This window comes from Aptenodytes patagonicus, chromosome W (assembly GCF_965638725.1).
Source record: "Aptenodytes patagonicus chromosome W, bAptPat1.pri.cur, whole genome shotgun sequence".
NCBI classification, from domain to species: domain Eukaryota; kingdom Metazoa; phylum Chordata; class Aves; order Sphenisciformes; family Spheniscidae; genus Aptenodytes; species Aptenodytes patagonicus.
The window spans coordinates 18,247,944-18,270,803 of NC_134981.1; the positions used below are offsets into that span (position 1 = coordinate 18,247,944).

General features: G+C 42.7%; 1 protein-coding gene across 4 annotated transcripts in view; it reads right to left on the bottom strand.

Moving 5' to 3' along the window:
* LOC143172093 (disabled homolog 2-like) overlaps positions 1 to 18,686 on the bottom strand; it is a 44,261-nt gene extending 25,575 nt beyond the window's left edge. For all 4 annotated transcript variants that reach the window (XM_076361340.1, XM_076361342.1, XM_076361341.1 and 1 more), the window contains exons 1-8: positions 18,505 to 18,686; positions 6,709 to 6,828; positions 5,383 to 5,522; positions 4,545 to 4,643; positions 4,107 to 4,238; positions 2,004 to 2,087; positions 1,424 to 1,471; positions 99 to 161 (exon numbers count right to left, since the gene is read on the bottom strand). In XM_076361340.1, coding sequence (XP_076217455.1) covers positions 99 to 161; positions 1,424 to 1,471; positions 2,004 to 2,087; positions 4,107 to 4,238; positions 4,545 to 4,643; positions 5,383 to 5,522; positions 6,709 to 6,802 — 660 coding nt within the window. In that variant the 5' untranslated portion in view covers positions 6,803 to 6,828; positions 18,505 to 18,686. The remainder of the gene's footprint in view (positions 1 to 98; positions 162 to 1,423; positions 1,472 to 2,003; positions 2,088 to 4,106; positions 4,239 to 4,544; positions 4,644 to 5,382; positions 5,523 to 6,708; positions 6,829 to 18,504) is intronic.
* Positions 18,687 to 22,860: the final 4,174 nt, after the last annotated feature.

Here is a 22,860-nt window from a genome sequence, read left to right on the forward strand (position 1 = left end):
CAGGACTAACAAAGTAAAAAACAAGAACAGATCTATTACTAGGACAAAGTTTGCTCTCAAAAGCAAGAACCAAGACAGCTAAGCTAGATTCTACTTACTGTGGGAGTGCTCACATCAGGAGGTGTTGACATATCCCCAAACAAGTCCATCTGGTCAGCTCCCTTGAAGCCAGAAATATTGAAAAAAATAATCAGTATCTGTTACAGTTCTTGCAAGAGCAAGAATCAAGCATTATACAGATTTATTACAAACACACCTATAAATACTGTATTTCTGTGGTGGGTTGACCCTGGCTGGATGCCAGGTGCCCACTAAAGCTGCTCTATCACTCCCCCTCCTCAGCTGGACAGGGGAGAGGAAATATAACAAAAGGCTCATGGGTCAAAACAAGGACAGGGAGAGATCATTCACCAATTACTGTCATGGGCAAAACAGACTCAACTCAGGGGAATTAATTTAATTTATTACCAATCAAATCAGAGTAGGATAATGAGAAATAAAACCAAATCTTAAAGCCCTTTCCCCCACCCCCACCCCCTTCTTTCACGGCTCAACTTCACTCCCAGTTTTCTCTACCTCCTACCCCCAATTGACATGGGGGGGGGATGGGGAATGGGGGTTGCAGTCAGTTCACACATTGTCTCTGCTGCTCCTTCCTCCTCACACTCTTCCTCTGCTCCAGCATGGGGTCCCTCCCACAGGAGACAGTCCTCCACAGACTGCTCCAATGCAAGTCCTTCCCACGGGCTGTTGTTCTTCACAAACTGCTCCAGCATGGGTCCCTTCCACAGAGTGCAGTCCTTCAGGAACAGACTGCTCCAGCATGGGTCCCCCACGGGGTCACAAGTCCTGCCAGCAAGCCTGCTCCAGCACAGGCTTCCTATGGGGTCACAGCCTCCTTTGGGTACATCCACCTGCTCTGGCATGGGGTCCTCCATGGGCTGCAGGTGCATATCTGCTCCACCATTAACCTCCATGGGCTGCAGGGGGACAGCCTGCCTCACCATGGTCTTCACCATGGGCTGCAGGGGAATCTCTGCTCTGGTGCCTGGAGCACCTCCTCCCCCTCCTTCTTCACTGACCTTGGTGTCTGCAGAGTTGTCTCTCACATATTCTCACTCCTATCTCCCAGCTGCTGTTGCACATTTTCCCCCCCTTCTTAAATATGTTATCACAGAGGTGCTACCACCATCACTGATTGGCTCAGCTTTAGACAGCAGCAGGTCCATCTTGGAGCTAGCTGGCATTGGCTCCATCAGACATAGGGGAAGCTTCTAGCAGCTTCTCACAGAAGCCACCCCTGCAGCCCCCCTGCTACCAAAACCTTGCCACACAAACCCAATACAATTTCCCACACAATGTGGAGACAGTCAGTTATGAACTCCTTAATGGCATCAGCATAAAGCTCTAAAATTTAACCTACCGGTTTCAGTTTGTCAGCTTGATCAGCAGGTAGTGCTTTGCTACCATTCTGTAATAGATGGACAACAGTGCCAGTGATAATTGGAATATCAAAACTTATCTTAAGCAAGGGACTTGCAGGCTTGAAAAAGCAAGTAATGGAAAGAGGAAGCATGAGGGAGATCACTACTTAATATTAGTTCTGGAGACCCTTTTTACTCCCATTTCCAATGCAATTGGGCATCTGATGTTGCCTCCATAATACTAGCAGAAAGTCAAAGCTAGTTGTATTGCAGCAGCATACCTAATCAAGTGAGGCTGAGTTGGAGTGACTTACCTCAGTCTTACTTGCCTCTTCACTCTAAAGAGAAGGCTTTTAGTACCTAGATATCACACAGAATATCCAAAGCCTCTTGCTTTGGAGAGCTTACCAGATTTCAGAGGTAATCAAACTGCTTGTACAACTACCAACCAATAGCCTCAAATGATCCTGGCTCTAGAGAGAGCTCAGTGTCAAGTCTCACAAGAGCCCAAAACCCAAGCCAAAGCTGAAACAAGCTTATTTCTATGTAGACTAATGCAGTTTCTATAATTTTACTTGCCTTTTTCTTGTCTTCCTCTTCCTTCTTCTTCATATTATATATTAGCTGGAAGAGGTCCTTAAGATCAACAACTAGAGGCTCAGCCTGAAAAAGAATGTAGATTTTGGGCCATGTACTACTTCACAGCTTGCTTCAGTAGAAGTCCAGGGAGCAGCAAGCTAAACTTTCCTAAATGGTGCAACAGAAGGTTGAGATAACAGGAAATGCAAGAGTTTAAATGACTGTCTAGTCTCTGCATAAGAGAGCTTATGTGGAATCCAAGGGTAATGGGGCACAACCAGCTTAGAACTGTTGTTAACTCCCCAGGGAAAGTGACTGTACTTGTGCTAAGCCTGCCTTTTTTTGCTAAAAGCATATAGCAAAAGATTTCATAAGTACATGGCAAGTCCTAATCATATTTCCTCAAAAGTTCAAAGGGCATCCAAACCCTCTGGTAGTCTCATGAGAAGAACAGCAATTTGCATCCCTGTTTTCTACCAACTCCAACACTGAACCTGGAGAAAGCTTTATAGCTAGTACTACATTTATTTTTAAACACTATGCAAATGGTAAATCAGTGATGCAAGCATAAGGTAAGATTATCATCACCTCAAATATGTGGAGCAGACACCAGTTTTAAGTGATATCTGTATCAGGATAGAAATTTAGTGTGAATTAGAAAGGCACTGCATTCCCTACACACACACATTAACAAGAATATTTTAAGTAGTTGTTGAAATGGTGGCAGGTTCAGCTACACTGATTTGGATCTTTTGCTTGAAGCACATAGCAGCTGTGTTGGTATCCAAGAGTAGGACAAGTCCTCCTGTTCAGGCACTACCTTTAGCTCAAGCAGAGAATCTATTGAACAGATATCACTGTTTACATGTGAGCATCATCTTCTCCTAATCAAGGGTTTTAGCATGCAACTGCAGGAAGAGCCATTTCAAGAATTATCACCTTTGACAAACAGTAGAGCTGCAGAAGTCTAGAGCTGCCAAGTCCTTACTTATCAGCTAGACAAGTTTGCATTAAAAACCACTAGCAGCAAATCAAGAGCTTTCTACAGCTTAGCTAAGCTTATAGGCTGGCAAGCAGCACCCCATGGTGAAAAGCTTAGAGAACAGACTCCACTCCAGAGCACACAGAAGGCTTTTGTACTTGCTCTACAATTCCAGTGAAGCCAGTACAACACAGGACTGATAACTAATAAAACACACTTAGGAGAGGGTGTTACAGCTATACTAAAGTAATAACATGCTCCAACAAGAAACCCTTCAGTCTCACCTGCAGCAGGTCTGAAGCTGCCAACTTCTCCAGGAGGGCAGGCAGGGATGTGTACAAGGAAATTACTAGCTTTGAAGCCTTGGCTCTTCAAGTCATTTTAGTGACTATTATGAAGACATTATAATGACAAGCTAATAAATGATAAATATTCAACTTAAGTTCATGTCATTTAGGAAGCTGCATAATACTTAGCAGTAATTCCAAGTATTGTTTCCAGTACTGCTTATGCACAGCTTCTTTTCATAGAGATAGACCCTGCATATAGGTTTCCTCCATGCAGAAATCCTGTAACAGAAAGATCAGAATCCCTCCCAGAAGTAACTCTAGGAGGACCAGACCTGCCATTCATTGGCCTCAGAAACTCTGTTGCACAAGACAAAGCATCATGAGAACTAGACTAGTGCAGTTCTAACATCTTTTCTGCTAATTCTGAGTGAAGCTCTGGATACCCAACTCGTGAATTAGCATTCTCACTGACAGCAACAGGCCCATGATAATGGCTCCATTCATCTCACTAACGACTTCCATGGTACATGGACATGTTAAGCAAGGTTAATCATAGTAAGCAAGGTTAATCATAGTAAGCAAGGTTAATCATAGTAAGCAAGGCTACCTGAGTGTTTTTATTCTGGACTACGGAGAAGCTGAACAAGATAAAAGCCACTTGTGATACAGTCAATTCCTACTGCCCTTCTCTAGGAGAAGAACCAATCCATCTGTGCTGATGTTCCCCTACACCTCATAAGGCTATAGCAAAACACTACACCCTCATCAGATATTAAGTGTTTATACAATAGCATTACTCATAGCAAGTGAAAGAGGGCCTCTGATCCCTACCTGTTGTGCTGTTTTTATTGCAAAAAATTGGTGCTGGCCTTCTCCTCCGCAAATATAGCCAAAGGCACGATTATCTGTTACATCCCGAGCAATAAAGGAGACTCTGTTTACTGGATGCTCATGCTCTATGACCTAAAATGGGGCAGAAATATTAGTTTAAATTGCAGGAAACATAATAGCTGCTCTTCTCTATAGTTAGAATTAAGATTGTTAAAAGGCTCCAGTTCAAGACTCAGATTTATCAGGCTTTGACTAACCACAATAGGACGTAGCTATCTTTCTGGCAGGAGGCTTCAGCTTTACAACCCATTCCATAAGCCAATTCTTATATGCAGAAGGGGGGCATGATGCTATTAACAAATCTAGTTCAGATCAGCCTAACTTCCAAGCACCTCACTTGCTTTAAGAATCACATTAAGAGAATGAGTATTATCTTACCCCAGTTTTCTCATCTATTATCTTGATACCAGAGAGGGAAATGTTCACCCAGATCTTCTGTTTGTGTTGACCTTGGGAGCGGGCTGCCACTGCCATTCCCTGAAGAGAATGAATATCAAAGTATTGATGAGACTTCTGTTAGATTGAGCTTTAACTTGTTTCCTTACATTTCTCATGAGCCCATGGCTGTGACTCTACTAGTGCTAATCTAGTTATTCATATGCAACTGTACAATTAGAGCAGCATTCTTCTTGCAACATATGCCTGACTAGGTTAGAAGTGACACCTCAGAACTAGATTGTGTTTCCTCTGTAAGTGTTTAGAAGCTTTAAAGCTTCCTATCTTAGTTCACAAAACCGCTGCAGTAGCAACATCCTTACCAGCTTTCATGGCCTGATTGAAGCTGTGAGGGTTATGCTCTCCAGAAGTAATCATCTTTGTTTACTGCAGGGTCTCATTTATTCTTTGGCTTATCTATATCTCTTGGTGTCACCATTGCCACAGGATGCCAACTTGTGCTTTGAGTTCTTATGTTAAATTGCACAAAGTTCTCCCCTCCTCACCCAAAACCCAAGCTCACTATTTGTGATCAAGTTCACGCTATTAGCATCCATACTGAATGCCAACAAGAGACCCAAAGGAGTATTCCCAAACCATTGGAGAAACACTATCCTTTGAGCAAGGGGTTACAGCTTTAGAAGTAACATCCATCTAGGATGGTGTTGTTATTACTATGTTACCATTAAGCTGTATTTTAAGTTATGCTAAAGTGACCATTTGATCAGCTTTCTGAAGGCTACCCAGAAAGTGTTCCTTACATGCCAGCTCAAGCTTTTACCTTCAGCTTCATCATTGAATCCTGACTCATGTTGTCACCTCTTGCCTCTGGGACATCATCAATGCCAATGAGTTTAGCTTTGTATCTTACACCATCACCTTTGAATCTGGCCAAGAGAGATTCATCTGTCTTTTCTGGCCCTGGAGACAGAGAAAGGTTTGTGGGTTTTGTGCATAGTTTTAGTTGGGGTTTTTTGTGCATGGTTTTGGTTTTTTTGTTTGTTTAAGAGAGAAATGTCTATGTTGTGGCTTTGAGAGCTTTTTTAATATATAAAAAAATACATCATATTAGTACATATTAAAGCTGTCCCTCAAGTATAACAACTGAATAACAACCTTAGTCCTTCTAGTAGTGCATACACTGCAAGATAGTTACTCCTTTAAGGTTACAGTGTTCTTACAGAATCTGGCCTCAGTTCAAAGAGTGGAGCCCAATGCTTAATATTTGGGGACTTCAAGAACAATCATTTGCCACAAGAGACTAAAATATTTATAGGCAACAGCCAAGTAGATATAATTGCTAAGCAACAACACCAAGCAAAGTGGTACTTCCCATGGCCATACAGGATGTTCAATAAGCCTTTCAGATGTTAGCCTCTAGTTCTGGTATAGTCAGTTCTCTTCTTGGCATGCAAGAATCATCTAGTCCCTGTGCTAGAACTTTCTATCAGCATCATCATTTCTACAAGTCCTGGTACCCCCCATCCCTGTAGTCACTTGGTATTTTAGCTATATTTGTTGTTTCCACTGTTCCCACTACTTCTCAGAACTGCTTGATTTTCTTCTCTGCATGGTCAACATACTCAGAGTGTGCGCCTAGGTATGTACCTCTAAAGTAATTACATTTAGATGACCTAATCTATAAAAAAATCTATTATCTGATCTACAATAGTTTCATGAAATGAGTTTTCTAGCTTCTCTGGACTAGAATCTGTATCTGTGTCCAGCATGTCACTCCCTCTCTAGAGGGAGGGGAGGAAGCGAGTTCAGGTTCAGACTGACAGCTACCAGGATGGTCCTGTGTCTGGTCACCTCCTCAGTAGGCTTTCATTTCTCCAGGCTTTTGGTGACTTGTCAGGCTCAGCAAATGAGTCATTTAACAAGTGGAACCGAGAGCTTCAACACTTAAAGCTAGGAAAAAAACCTTTCAAGCTAAAAGCCTACCTTCTGGTTAGATTTATTTTACTAGCTTATTTATTCACTCTTCCTGTCAGCTTGAAACCTCAGAATTATTTCAGCTATGGTGTGAGTGATCTTAGTTTTAGGCAAGTGCAAAAGATTAAGGAGACTGACTAGAGGAAGTGTTCAAGAGGTAAGTATTCCTTACCTTTCTTTTTTTCCTTCTTTGAAGGCTGTGCTTTCAGTGGAGCCTGTTGCTCAGGCTGGCTGTTGATAGTAGTAGTTTCAGCTTCAGTAGACATGATGAGATGGTGGTCAGCTATACTTACTGTAGTTTTTAGAAATAACAATCAGTAGGCAGGCATAATATTTTACCTTGAAGAATAAATATTCTCATTAGACCTATTAGTCCAGTTTTTTCTGAACACTGAAGCCCACTAATGCCTGAAGACATGCTCTCTAGGAGTTGAGCTTTAGGACATTCTGCCCAGCTCCATGCTGGAAAAAAGAAACAGCAACCTCAAGGCACTGAGTCCTGCCTGTCAGTGATCCTGCTTCCCCAGTTTAGTTGGGGGAGCTACACTCAGCTCTGGTGTTATACAGCCACAGTAAGTATCTGACTGAAGTAAAGTTAAGGGGCAATAACAAGCAAAATAACCTAGGAAGGAGCAAATATACACAAACAAGACCTCACTTTAGCAACTGTAAAGTGGTAAAACTCCAGACGGACAGTTGTCATCTTCACTCTAGTCATCCCTCCATTACTGTCATCTGCCTCCATCCCATGGAGGCCAGACCACTTATTTGCATAGACCCAGACAGCCACAAAACCCCAAGGTGGAGGAAGATGGTGTGGTGGGTTAACCTTGGCTGGACACCAGGTGCTCACCAAAGCCACTCTATCACTCCCCCTCATCAACTGAACAGGGGAGAGAAAAATATAACAAAAGGCTCATGGGTTGAGATAAGGACAGGGAGAGATCACTCACCAATTACCATCACAGGCAAAACAGACTTGACTTGGGGAAATTAATTTAATTTATTGCCAATCAAATCAGAGTAGGGTAATGAGAAATAAAACTAAGTCTTAAAACACCTTCCCCCCAGCCCTCCCTTCTTCCCAGGCTCAACTTTACTCCTGATTTTATCTACCTCCTCATCCCAAGCAGCACAAGGGGACAGGGAATGGGGGTTGTGGTCAGTTCATCACACATTGTCTCTGCCGCTTCTTCCTCCTCACTCTCTTCCCCTGCTCCAGCATGGGGTCCCTCCCATGGGAGACAGTCCTCCACAAACTTCTCCAATGTGGGTCCTTCCCAGGGGCAGGGAGCAACATTACATAGCAGTAATCTAGTCTGCTTGGGGTACAAGAGTCCCAGCCACAACTAAATTTGGATTCTATGCTTTAGACCCAAGTTAAAGCTGTGCTGTAGCGCAAGGTATTTGTCACACTTAAGTTTGGCTTTTCTTAATGGAAAGTGTTGGTGTGGTCTAACTAAAGTGAAGTTAAAAATCTTCTGTTTACAGTTCTTGCTTGGAGGCTTGGAGGCTTCCTTTTGCAGTACTCAGTCCCTTAGTCAGACTGCAGGAGTAAAACTACAAGAGACTAGAACTGTTTATTACACTTGATTTCTGAATTCATCTGAAAAGAGCCAGGCAGCAGCATGACAGGGTTAGAGATGCATGTGCTTTCATGCAGGGACAGTCATGCCTTCAGTTATACTGGCATAGTGAAGAGCAAGATCATTCCCACAGCAACTATGTCAGCAGACTGTTAAATGATATCTTTTGAATCTTCTCCATGTAGGTAAGTCCATTGCTATCACCACAGCTTAATTACTTGCTATGCAATTGTATGGCCCGTTTTAGCTACTATGCTAAATGCACTATTTCAAAAGTCTTAGACTACAGATTTCTGGATGTTGCTACCTTGGGAGAGGTGCCCCAAACTCTTGCCTGTATCAATAGCTACACACTACATTTTGCTCACCCACTTTTCAATTTACTCCAGAAAGGGCTTGTTAAGAGGCCACTAGTAGCATCTCCCTCCTTTCCTATAGGGACTATCCTGTGAAGAACAAGTACTGATCACTCCTTAGGGGAAGACCATTTCAGGCCCTCAACACATAGTAGGTAACAGCTCATACTTCAAGGTCTATCTCAAGTCAGGCAACTCTCTGTTCAAGCATTGTACTTAACTTCCACACATCTACCCTGGGAAAGTCAGTCTTAAGACTTTGGTCATACTGTGCTCTTGGTGTCTTCTCTGAACTCCCTACAAGGAGAGCTGTTGGGAGTGACAAGACATCCTTGAAATACCTGTTTCTTAGCAAGAATTGAAGCACATGCCAAACAATTTCATTGAGCAACATTTAGTTTTCCTTAAGAGATGCTTTCACAATTATCCCTTATTTGAGCAAGGGGTGGCAACACAGTAGCTACCCTTAATGATTAGATTTTTTTGTCCTGTGTACAGGGAATCGAGACTCTTCATTATGGCTGTAGTCTGTCACAGGATTTAAAGACTGGACAATAATCTTCACCCAACAGACAGGCTTTCCCCCCCCTCAGCAGACAAAGATAATTGCCTTAATGTTGATGAAAGGTTGTCTGAGAAGACATTAGGGACACTGAAAAAAGTCAGAGGCAAGACAGATAAACTAAACATCTGCTCAGCACTCTAGTACTTTGTCCTTTTCACAGCCCATGCTCCTCCTTTGTCCCTTGATACTACAAGTACATGATTCAGCTTAAAGAATTATTGCATGTAAATATTAACCTCAAATTAGAATCTGAGAGGCCAGGAGGAAACAAGAGAAGCTTTTACTGCCAAGTAAAATATAGCCTGTTAGGATGAAGTAGTAACCAGAAGCACAGCAATTCACTAGTTAAGTGCTGAACATGCTTCTAAGGCAGGTTGTTCCCTCCCCTCCTTCTTGAAGAGTTAGTCTGGTTCTTCTGGTTAGAAGGTTCTATCAGGACCTGTACAATGTATCCTTAGAAATCTCTAGCCATCAAGTTCTTGACAGAAGAGCTGTTTTCAGAAGGCTGGTAGACAAGCTGTCCACTTGAGTGAAGTCTTGAATTCAGTTTTGCAGGCTGAAGAAATAGACTAAAGGCTAACAGCAATACATACAATGACTAGCAAGAGTCAAAGCTGTAAAGCCAGATACATTTACGGATAATGGACAATCTTGACTAGCAGGATTCTACCCACATTAGAAGTATAATAGTGCATTTGTGTGAGCCCCTGTATGACTGACTGACACTTGCATCTAACAAATCTCTATGTGCGTAACTGGCTATCACATTTTCTGCCTAGTTCCTGCTGCAATGATAGTGCCCCAAGTAGCCTTGAGAAGCACTAGGCATACACTAATGAATCAAACATGAATGTGCTATTCAGACTTTTACCTTTTAAACAGGGTCATTCATGCTGAGGCATCAAATATCATAAGCATTGTTTCATTACTAGAACACCTACTGCTCTAGCATCTGACAGTGTCAGAGTTCAAGTTAAATAAGCCTCCTGTAACATGACACAAGATTACATGATTTAGACAGAAATTCCAGCTGCTTGCTCTGATGCAAACACTACTAATTTGATTTTCATAAATGAGACAAACTAATAGACTAAGAACTAGCATAGTCAGTGACTAATACACATGAAAGATATTAGCCTTACCTACAGGTAGGGTTATACCTGATATATACATATAGTTCACACTAATACTAACAAGTACCTGCTTGAAGACAAGTTGTGAAAGAGTTCATAGACAGCTTGGGAACTGTTCCCCTCCAGTTCATGCCATGTCTGGAATGCAAGAACAGCATCACTTGCCAGAAAGTTGACTAAATACAGGCTCTTATTCTGCCAAGTCTAACACAAGCCCCTGTCTTGTAAGAGAGACAACTGAAAAGGATGTTGACCTACCTTACTTGACAAGTGAAGGAAGCTATCATTCCCTCAATCAGTAAGATCTAGATTAATGATGCCCCCACCACTCACTTTCTCCTGAGATTTCTTGATCGGAGGGAAACCAAGATCAGTATTTTTAACTCAAGTTAAAAAAACCTATTCAGCTGTCCTGTTTAGGCCATAGGTAGTTAGAAACCCAATTTATGGTTAAGAGATCATTTGCTTGGTATCATGGCCTTGGTTAAGGCAGACACTTGGCCTGTTGGCCAGAGTACTTCCAGATTAACAGGATTTTACTTTAGGAAGCTGCCCCTACTTCTTTCATGCAACTTCCTTTAAGCCCTGTTTGATGTCCTCTCACCTAGAAGAATATGGATCAATACTTTGCAGAGGTATTAAGGCAGCCTTACACCAAGGGCTTCCTCTGCCAACAGGAATACCCTTTTGGAATAAGCTACAGCTGTACTTACATATTGGAGAATAGGGCACATAGTCCAGCTGTCTTGATCATATACAGCCAGTAATGAGAAACAGTGAAGTGTGACATTCATCTACTTCACAGAAGTGTGGTAATAGACACCTCAGGGAATACCTCCTTCATGCTGTTCCCTTCCCCCCAGTACCTACTGTGAAGTATATAGAGATTTTATTACTCTAATTAGTCATGTCAGCTACAGTTGTTGGCATGTACCATTGCTGGTACAGAATCATGCCTGTGAACCACTACCCAGGCATCTTACCATCTCAGTCTATTTGCCAACTGCTATTTCATCAGTTGAACAGAACAGTGTTCTCATCAGTGCATAAGTCTCCTCTGAGCTGTTTGGTTTTTAGCAAGAACATAGAAATTTAAACTAAGTTCCCAAAAGTGCTTTCTGCACACTTGAATCACTGGAATTACAGCCAAGTGAACATCACTAAGTTAACAGCTGGAACTTAACAGATCACTCAGTTCAAGTGGTACAATTGGACCAGTACTTTTTACCATTGTACTATGCTTTTGAGCATATCAGTAATGAGATGATTAGTTACTTCTCAACCCAGCTACCACAGTAGCTCTATTTTGAATTTTCCCTACACACACTTGTCATAGAAGTCAATACAGCTGTTGCAGGACTATTAGAACAGGTCTCAGGAGAAGTCATGACTAGTTGTTGTGGTTTAACCCAGCAGGCAGCTAAACACCACACAGCCTTTTGCTCACTCCCCCCTCCACATCCAGTGGGATGGGGGAGAGAATCGGGGGGGGAGTAAAATTCACAGGTTGAGATAAAGACAGTTTAATAGGACAGAAAAGGAAGGGAAAACTACTACTACTACAGAAGAATATACAAATAAGTGATGCACAATGCAATTGCTCACCACCTGCCAACCAATGCCCAGCCAGTCCCTGAGCAGCAGTCACTACCCCCCCAGTTTATATACTGAGCATGACATCATATGGTATGGCATATCCCTTTGGCCAGTTTGGGTCAGCTGTCCTGGCTGTGCCCCCTCCCAGCTTCTTGTGCACCTCCAGCCTTCTCAGTCAGTAGAGCATGGGAAGCTGAAAAGTCCTTGGCTAGTGTGAACACTACTTAACACACCAATGTTTTAGTTGTTGCTATCAGCATTGTTCTCCTCCTAAATCCAAAACACAGCATTGTACCAGCTACTAGGAAGGAAATTAACTCCATCCCAGCCAAAACCAGGATGTTAGTTTAAACAAGTGATACGATATAAATTAGCAACTATTGCCCTCTGCTTACTTTTAAGGAAGAAAGTTAAATGCTCTTCATGTGCTATTGCTATCTGGTTCCCTGAAGACTTCATCTCAAGCTGAAGGGAACTAGCACTGTCATAGTCTGTTTGATAGACAAGAGTTATTCTTCAACCAGGCACTTCAGTGTCCAGACACCTAGCTAGTCTATCTCAACTTATGAGTTGTTCCAGGAATAACACAGCATGTTGCAACAAGTCTTGGTAGCAGTCTTTCCAACCTGTGTTCAGCATTTAGCATACCAACCTATTAGTTAATTTCTCAGATTAAGAAACCCATTCACTCTTAGTACCAGCAATACCAGCATCTTAACTCCAGATTCTTCTTTACAAAGAGATTGATAGATACTCTAGTGTGCTCTCTCATTAGAGAACTATTCAGTTGGTAACACAGGCTTATGCTTAGATTATATAGTTAGATTATCCACTAGAAGTTTCTTCATATCAGTCTTCCAGAAAGACAGCATGCTTTGCAACTTGCTAAGGGGCTGCTCCTCTATATCACTCACTCCAGTCCTGAAGCCCTATAAGTCAGTGGCTCCTGAGCCAGTTCATTTGTCTGTTGTAGCTATTGCTCAGGAAAATATCACCTGCCTACTCACAGGATGAGGAATCTCAGGCCATGTGTCTGCAGTGCCTACCACTCAGTCTTCTGTCAATACTACTTGTTGAGACTCACTGGATATACCAAACAACCTGGAAGCAAAGTAGTTGTTAATCAAGGCAGCTAGTGTTTACTCAGATGCTAACTAGAGTTTGAGCTGTTGTCTAATTCAAACACTTCATTTCCAACTGTACTCTTAACTCCCTCCTGCCTAGAAAAACCATTTCTGATCTTCTTACTAGTTAGTACAGCAAAGGACTCTTGCCAATAGCCATGCTTTTCACCCCCCTTCCCCAGAGCAGGAACTTGACACATATTGAAGCTGTTCTAGGTTATTTCAGCTGCATGCTGTTAACTGTCCAGTGCTGGCAGAGTTATCCCTCTTTGCAGTTTGGGTGTGTGCAAGCTGTACTGAGAGAGATTGCATATGTTCTGCATAGCCTATACTGAGCTGTAAGCATTCTCTACCTGTTCACAAATGTATCTGCATGAGAAACAGGATTTTGCTGTATTATTCTTTGAGTTCACCCAACTTAAAACCATGTAGTCATTACCACAGTATCAAGGTACTGCAGTTTGCTTATCCAGAAGGTGCTTACCCAGCCTGATGATACCATGAGCAGCCAGAAACCTGTCCTTAAACATTTAACAGTATTTGAAGAACCCTCTACCTAGCCCCTGGCTACTTGCTAGCCTCTAGTTACATAAGCTGTTATAGCAGTCATTGGTCACAAGAGTCACTCCTTACTGTCTCTTTTAACAGATGCAAGTTATGTCCCTGATGCGTTATTAGAAGGCTGATGATTCTGTTTGCACCTTATGAAGACAGGTGGTTCTACAGCAGTTTCAATCCTCAGTTAAGTAGTATCAAGCATACTGCTTAACACAAGGGTTACTCTTGCCTCTCCCTTGTATATGCAGCAAGAAAGGCAATGAATAACTAAGAGGCAAATCTAAAAAGGAGGTACGGAAATATCTATACCAGAGGTAAAAGAGATCTAACCATGATTTTCAGAGCTCCACTGCAGCTTCTTCAGTAGCTGTCCTACTGAAGAACTAGTCAAGTTTCACAGATGACTCTTCTGCAGTAGATTTCCCTATAGGTAATTGTAGTTACACATTTGCGATGTACATTAGAGAAAGTTTACATTATTGCTCCTAAATCCAGACTCTGAAGTAATCCTGACCAGGCTCCCTCTAACTTTCTATCTCTATGTTGGTCTTCATATCAGATTATGTGGCTGTCCCCATCCATCAGAAGCATGCAAGGACAAGTGTCAGCCTTCCATCCTGCTCTAGAGTTTACCTTCCATCAGCCAGGCTAGCAGCTGTTTGCAGCTAGATCTGCTATTCAAGCTACTAGCAAGCTACTTCTTACTCATAGTGACCCATATGCCCTCCTTTAAAGCACAAATAACTGTTTTGTGGGAACACAGAAGATAGTCTGTAAGGTAGAAATGCAGATTGCAATATTAACACTACATCCTTTATGTTCCCAACTTGTCCTGTCCCTTCCTAGAAGGAAAGTCTCATCACTTAAGTGTTTTAGCCATAGGGCAGGTGTATTAGAGTTCTCATAGGAGGAAACTTGCAGTTGTGTGACATATCAGCATTAAGAGTTCAGTATACTTTGCTAGAGAAGCCAGTTCCTAGCTGACATGGTCACAAAGCCTCCTGAATGCCAAGGTAAAGGTCTGCTATCCTGTCTCTGACCTACATGTTCTCTTCAAGAGATAATCCTCATCAAGCATTTCACTTATCTTATTGCTTAAGGATGCAACATGAACTGACAGAGCAGCAGGAAATTCAGTTCCAAAGCCAATAGTCTGTCCTTAACTAGCCCTGTAATGTCTGAGCTTGAAAGTGACATGCACCAGCTATGAAGCTTTATTAGAAGCTTTTAAAAACACCACAGATAGTTGGGAATAGAGGTCTGCAGGTCATTTCAGCTGAGACACTTCATCCTCAAGCACTTCATGGCATATGCAAGGCACATCCTTTCAGCAGAGGGGAAACTGGAGTGGTCTATGTCCCCATCAACCAGGGCTGACATGAGTTAGATAGAAGATGCTTTGTTCAGCACTCAGCTTGTATAAACAAGCTAAACCTATTGAAATTGGTACCTCTTGTTTATTGACTAGGCCTGCCACTATACTTCATCCAGCTTCTTTATAACCCTGAGACCCTTGAACCCAGATACAGCCTCAAAACCAGGTTCCTAAAGTCAGTTTGTTTTGTCATTTACAGTACTTAGACACCTTATTCTATTTGATCCTTCTAACATAACCCCAAGTTGTATTTCTGTGGAGTCCATGCTGAGGCAGGGGAGTAGTGGCTTATTCTTGGTTGTGTTTCACAGCAGAAGTTCATTAAGACCTCTTAGCATTCCTACTCCAAAGTTTCCTGGGGATGTGTCCTGGTAATCAATTGCTTGATTGCGCTGCAATCAAGCAAGCCAAGCAGTTAAAGCCTCTCTGGTATGGAGGATGATGGCTGAAATATAAATATGGGGAGGCCTGGCAGATCAATTATATCACACTCCCACAAACCTGCCAAGGCAAGCGCCATGTGCTTACAATGGTGGAAGCAACCACCGGATGGCTGGAAACATATCCCGTGCCCCATGCCACTGCCCGGAACACTATCCTGGGCCTTGAAAAGCAAGTCCTATGGCGACATGGCACCCCAGAAAGAATTGAGTCAGACAACAGGACTCATTTCCGAAACAACCTCATAGACCCCTGGGCCAAAGAGCATGGCATTGAGTGGGTGTATCACATCCCCTATCATGCACCAGCTTCTGGGAAAATCAAACGATACAATGGACTGTTAAAGACTACACTGAGAGCAACGGGTGTGTGTCTCTCAATTCTATAATACCTTGGTCTACATGCAAGAACTAGGGTTTTTTTTTCTCTCCAAAATCCTTGCAGATTACAAGGTACCTCCATGCTATTTCTTCATCATTTCTTTTGACACAGAATCTAGCCAGCAAGCAGGATTTGTACCATCAGTACTGTTTCCAGAGGAAGCTGGCTTTCTCTGGATGTGGAATTTTTGCTTCATTGTCCAAACAACTTCTTGCTTCTGAAGTGCTTACATATTGCTAGCCTTGTTGAATAAAGTCCACAAGCATTCCCAAGAACTGGGTTAACCCAGCAGGCCACACAAACATCCTAGCAGTGTAAAGGTCACCAGGAGAGAAGAACATCAATAGGAGAGAAAAAACCTGTAGGTTTGGCAACAATACTCAGTGACTACAGCATATTATGTGCTTTTATTTACTTCATATCTCAAGCTGTCATTTTTATCCTAACATCTTGTCCAGACACCAGCCCTTGACTCCCCCTTCCTCAATACTAAGTACATTTATTTGCTTTTGCAGAGACAAAAGTCTAAGAGCTCTTTTTGCCACCCTTTGCATATATCATATTCACCTGTTTAGAGTGCTTCTTTCCATATCTGCTCATGAAGTAAAGGCCTTAAGCAAGAAGTATATCCATAGCTGCTACTGGTCTGTAGCATCCAATAATAAGGTCATGCAGGCACTTTGACAAGTAATACTCTTCAATGAGAAAGTGGGTTGTGTACTACAGATGTATAGAGATACTTAGAAACACAGCAGAAGGCACACATTAGAATGGATAACCATCTCTACCCTCACAAGAGGAAGGTGATGCCAGATTTTTGGCATTTGGCCCATGCTTCCAACTGATAGTGCTGAGCACAACTGCTGGTGCTCAGCCAATAGCTTTGAGGTAAGAGCACAACAGATGAGAAGTATAAGTCACAGGACTATCAGATTAGTGCTCATCATTCTCCCAGTCTCCTGTCTGCAGTAACAAGCACAAAAGACCCTGTTAGATTCCCCTCAGCAGAACCATCTCTTTAAGACTTGGAGCACCTGGCATTCATTCCACTTTACCCTGAGCCTTCCTAAACTAGCAAACTTCATGACTTGGAGTAAAGCCTCTGTTTTGATGGTTCACCTGACATTCATTTAGCACTCACATACTCCTTACTATTTCTACCACTTGGTTCTCCTCCTCCAAATGCAAACTAGTGAGTTACTATTAACAGAAATTCCTGCTTTAGACTTGACCACATCTCCTCAGACCATTCAGGGAATTTTGGAAGCCCAATTATGCCTCAAGAGCAGTTGTGTTGGATGTGACTGCAGTGATTCTTTAAACATACATGGTGGATTACTCCCTCAGACAATCCCCTTAGCTAAAAAGGTTTCCTTTGGTATCCGATTCACCCCTCTGATTAGCCACCTACTGCCTCACTCACCTCCTGGAAGCTCCTATAATCACCTAATGGAAACTGATCTGAAGACTTAGTAGCATTATAACTGCCAACAGGTCACTATCAGACACTAGGACATGTTTTCAATTTATCAGGCATTGGTAAGTCTTCACAGCCAGCTACAATACATAACTTCATAATTACTTTTCTCTAATTGAATCTGCATCTCTATTTTGCCTATCTACACCGGAATTCCCATCCCTAAGCATACCTATGCCCGTTCCTTAGCATACAATGAGCAAATCTAAGCCTACATGCTCTCAGATTTGGTCCATTTTGGATAGTCTTGTTTATGGAAGTTACAGAAGACATCTGAGGTGAAAATATAGCCTTTTAGGGCAAACTAGCTTCATTAAGAGAAGATGGAAACAATTCCCCTCCCCCCCCCCAAGTTAATCCTACCTCACCAGTGGATTTACATGCTTCTCTAGTAAGCATTCAAGTAACCAGCCTCAGCTTATCCAAGGGGTAGAAGCTTTGCTACTGAGAAGTCCAGCTGTATTAGCAACACCTGCTTTTATCTTACTGCTCAGAGCACAGGCACTACCCCCAATATGTGTTATCATATGATGATCATTAGACTTGAAGCCTCACCAAATAAGTTAGTTTTTCTGACAAGATAGAAGACTCATTTCTGTTAATCCTAGATATCTTCAACTATACTTACTACAGACACATCCTGAGATTCACCAGCAGACAGAGGGGTGCCCAACAAGGATGCTCTATCCTAAACAAAAACAAAACCCCACACCCCTGCTTCACAGCATCCTAACCCTTTCCTCCTCTCTGCTACTAGAAAGATTCTTTCATCTCAGTTATGTGATATTTTGTACTTATATACCTGTTTTTTCATGTCTTAATCCCCTCCTCTCCACACACACAAGAGTGAAAACGCATGTTTCATTTGCTTTGCGCTCAAGCTTCCTCAGGGCACTGACCCTGCTAGAGCCCAGAGCAGGATGCAAGCAGCTTCCACCCCGTCTCAGCCGGGACACGCTCCCCCGGAGCCCGGCTCAGGCAGCGCTGAGCTCCCCCCACCACTCCCACACGCCGCGGCACGGCCAAGCTCAAGCGCTCCCGGCACCCTCCCCCTCCGCACTGCCAGTGCCGCAGTCTCACCGGCTTTCGGTGGAAGAGTGCAGCCCCACCAGCACCTTTTGCCCGGGGTTGCGGCAAGATGCGAGTAGACGAGACAGGCTGAGGCCTGGCCGCGGTTAGAGCCCCCCCAGTACCCCCTCTTTGTTAGCGCCCACCACCCGCGGCGCGACCCGGCCGCTCCAGGGAGCCAGTGGCCCGGGCAGCCCCACCACAAGCACCGTCTGTCACGTCCTTAAGAGGAAAAAGCTCTCCCTTTTCCCCCGGTGACAGCTCCGCATGCTTTGCGGGAGCCGAGCCCCACTTGTAAAGCTACTTACAAGCTAGATCCGTGCTGCCTCGTGCATGATCCGACAACTGCAGCCGGTAACCTGGCTAGGACTGGGGGCCCGGTTAAATATTCGGTTGTACTCTCGCCTTCAGATTAGTTAGCCACTCACAGCGAGAGATATGGTTTTAATCAGATGCTGGCAGCTGAGGACTACCCAGGAATGCGCTACGATGTTTTTGCTGCTTGGTCTTGGCTACTCCCCCTCAACGTGTCGGTGCTCATAAGCTTAACCCCTTGCGAGCCGCCACTTCGGCCCCTGCTGCGGATGGGAGGGAGCTGGGGCCCGGGACAGCCCCCTCCCAGGAGGGGTTCGGAGCCCCCCGGAGGACACGACGGGAGGGGAGTGGGGTGGGAGACCGGGAGCCCTAAATGCTCTTCTAGAAAATGGGTCCCCTCATGTGTCTGTATAAATGTGGGTGCGGTGATGGTGTTAAGTCCAAGTCTAAACCAACAGCGTTTTTTTGTTTTTTTTTTTTTGGCAAAAACACCAAAACCAAAATACCACCCTCTCCCCTCCAAATCTGTGGCTAGCTGAACCAAAATGTTGGCTCAGTGCAATTCAGTTTCTGGGTCACGTCCAGACCTGACCTTTGTACTTCCCACTCATCTTTATTCAAACATCTATCATGTTTTATTTCCCAGTGCAGTACAGCTGTTTTCTAACTTGTATGAAAAAGCCTCTGATAAAAAATCACATTTTTGTCCTTGTAGCAGAGCTGCTTTTTTTTTTCAAGGCTGTAAACTTAGCCTAGCATATATTTTCTCAAAAGAGTGCAAAATATTTCTGTTCAAAACTGTGATATTGCCCTCTACAGCAATACCCAATTTAAAAAGAGAAAAAAGAGCAATATTTTCCCTGCAGTTTTAATACATTTGTTTGATATTTCTAAGTGTTTTAGAAGAGGGAAATATTTAATACAAAATGATTTTACTACCAGGGAGTTTAGGGCTCAAAACTGGTGGATGCATTTGGTCATCATCCATATCCAAAGCTACCAAATGATACGATACTGTCCTTGATATGGTGTGGTGCTCTTTTTTTATGACCAACCACTCAGGCCTGGAATAGCAAAAGTAGTAGGAGCCCTGTGCCTGAGGTGACTAAAAGCTAGTAGTTGCATCTCACTTGCCTGTATCTGTCTTTCATTTCAGAAGTGCTAATTTTAACCAAAAAGGACTCATGAGGGACATGTTTTTATACGCTAGCCTAGTGTTCACGGAAGGAAATGCATGCTACAGTAAAGAGGCATTTGCTACAATTAACAGGTTGCTGGCTACCCACATGTTGGTATTTGCAGGATTAGATCTGAATTCTTTGGGACACTGTTGTATTCATGTTTAACAATGTTGGTTTTGTACAGCTTACACTGCACTGTACATTGTTTTGAACACCTTGCGCTTAGAGACCTACTAGCAGGACTGGAGCTTCTTGGTGCTGGGGCAGTATATATTTTAAAGAATAATACTTTGCTCAGCATGCTTTGTGGAAGTGAGTTACACAGACTGCCTAACATGAAGGATGAGATTGTGCCTAGTTTAAACATGGTGCAGTAGCAAAGCAACTTCTATAAAGCAGCTCAGCCTGGTGCTGGCATAAGCAGGATTAACATTTGTGCTTTGCCTAACACAAAACCTAGGCACATTTCACTGAAATACCTTGACTAGTCACACTAATGGTTACAAATATGATTTATACTATTTGTTGTTAAATTTGGAAGAGATGAAAACGCTTTTCATTTGCCAGTAGAGAGCAGTTTAAGAGCCCTTTTGAGGAGCAATGAAATTACATCTACAGAAATGCCAAGAGGACCTTCACTATCTACCAGCACTTGGGACATCACTAATAATCTCACGGAAGAACTTTTTTACTGATAAATGGTTAATAACTAACTGGAAAAAATTACAGTTTTCTTAGAGAATAAAATGTCTCAAGCCTTGAAGGACTGCACTATCTATTTTGTAATTCAACTTAGAACAGCTCCCCTGATGTCCCACATTGTTGAGCTAAATGCTAAAGTTCAGAACTGTTACATTAAACATATGTAATAGGATTGCCTTCTGAACATGGGAGGAATCCAGGCAGAAAGCCCCACAGGAATTCAGTTATTTCATCTATACTGCACTGCAGGACTTAAAGGACATGCTTTACACTTTATGAAAATAAAAGGATGTTTATTTTGCTACAGTAAAAACAAAATCAAATGGACAATGGCTGTTATGACTTTAAGCCTATTAAAAGATTATAGCAGAGAGAGTGCTATGTTTTCCAGGATGATGACTTTTTTTTTCTCATATTTGTTGTGTCTGATCTTACTATTGCTGGCATAGGTTCAGTGCCCTACCCAAGGCTTTTTGTTTTAAGTTAACCGCTTATTAAACAGAACAGTATTGGTCTCAGCACTTCCCAAACACAAGCCATTTTTCAGCAGGTCTAAAATTATCTTGAAGTTGCAGCTGGAAACCTTCACCTCAGTGAGTTTTTCTATCGCTTTTCCAGACATTAACTCTGCCCAAACTACAGTATGTCATTAGGATCACTGGGATTCCAGTCTGGGTGGAAACTGGGGTTGCAGCGTGAAATAAAAACACCAAAGTGCAGAGACCTTTGGAAGACATCAACTTTAACTTTAGAAACATGAGTGCCTTGAAAGCGGTATCAATAACAGTTTGTGAAAAATCTTCTTGCAGCAAAGCAATGTGGTAGCTAATCCTGCGATGGCTTGCTCAAGAATGCATGGTTTATTATTAAAGTAATCTTTTAAGATTTTATTGGAATGTGCTTCCACAGCGGTGTCACTGCCTTTGTGGGCTTTACTATGTGTGTGTCATCTGGTCCATAATTAAACTTTTCACTGACAGACCTGGGACTTTTTTTTTGTTAAACCTCCCACTTTGAATGCTGGAATTTCATTTGAACTTTAAATACTGCCTTGGAATTTGCCAAGGTAAACTGTCTGCTCCTGGAAGCTTCCCTGCACTGCTACAGATGTTGTAGACACACAACAAGTGACTGAATGTAAGAGGACTTGCAAACTTGTGTCTTAGTGTTAAAAAAAAGGCCGACAGGAATGAAGTAGTTGTTCAGATGCTCAGGTTGTCCCTAGAGAATTCTCACTTTGGAATATACGGGAATGAAAATTAATGGAAAACTGGCCTAGAAAGTACATTTTCAGTGAAGCTTCACTGCTGTCAACTTAGGGAAGGTGAAATATGTCAAAGGAAACATGAAGGAAGAATTTGTACTTCAGCCTTTGGACTTCTCGGCCAAATTTCTCACGTGACTTGGACTTGCTGACCACTTTTTTATAAATTCAGTTAAAGTCCACTGAATATCTGAAGCAAAAAGCATCCTTGCTATTTTAAAAATCTTAAATTACAATCTATAGTTCATTTTAGTATAGCTCTAGGCATATCTCTGGGAAATGCAGTCCACAGGTAACAGCCTTGGTACCCAAATGCTGGATCATCAACAGACCTCAAACCTATCTTGAAAATAGTTTCTCCTAGAATCAAGAATAGACTTGAATAATTATTTAATCCAAGGCATGTTTGTTGAGGCCCAAGTTTGGGCATCTCAGGCTTAGACTGCCACAGGGATTTAAATTGGTAATATGTTCAGCCATTTAGAAGTGATTGAGTAAGAGAAGTGTAAGAGCTATCGCCCCTCAGCCAAGGTACAACAGCTCTCTCAGTCTGTGCCTTAACCAGCTGCAATGCAAGGTAAAACCAATTATTTTAAATTGCCTTCAGTGGTATTTGCTAACAATTTAAGCTAACCTCTCTCTCAGCTGATGACTGCTAATATTTGGCTGAGAAAGGCTGACTTCCCATAATACTTTACCCTCTGTCATGCTTCAGGCAGGGATATTTCGGGAGGAGATGGTGAATTTTAGGACTGGAAGCTCATGCACTGCCATTATAGCTCTGTGGCTCTCCAGCCCTGAGGTTCTACCCATCCGATGTGGTCACCAGCACAATGCAGGCTTCCAAAACAAGAGAGACATTGTGGGGCTGTTCAGCATTTTTTCATATCTCCTCTCGTCTGCAGCCATAGTTTGCCTCAGGCCTGTCTGTGGATGTGTGCCAGCATGGAGGGTAGGCATGCTCTTATGTCACACAATGTGGTCACGGTGTGCAGCTTTACACAGTGCCTCTGTTCCTAGCATGGCTGTGCTCAGCTCAACAGCCAGCAGATTTTAGTTGAAGCAGCAGTGACATTTCCGTCACTGAAACCCAGTGCTTGGTCACTGGTATGGTCAATCAGGACCATGAATTTGTCTGAGCAAAAAATATGCTGGTAGGCAGTATCATCTCATTTGAAAGAGTACACTGCCCCCACTCACGT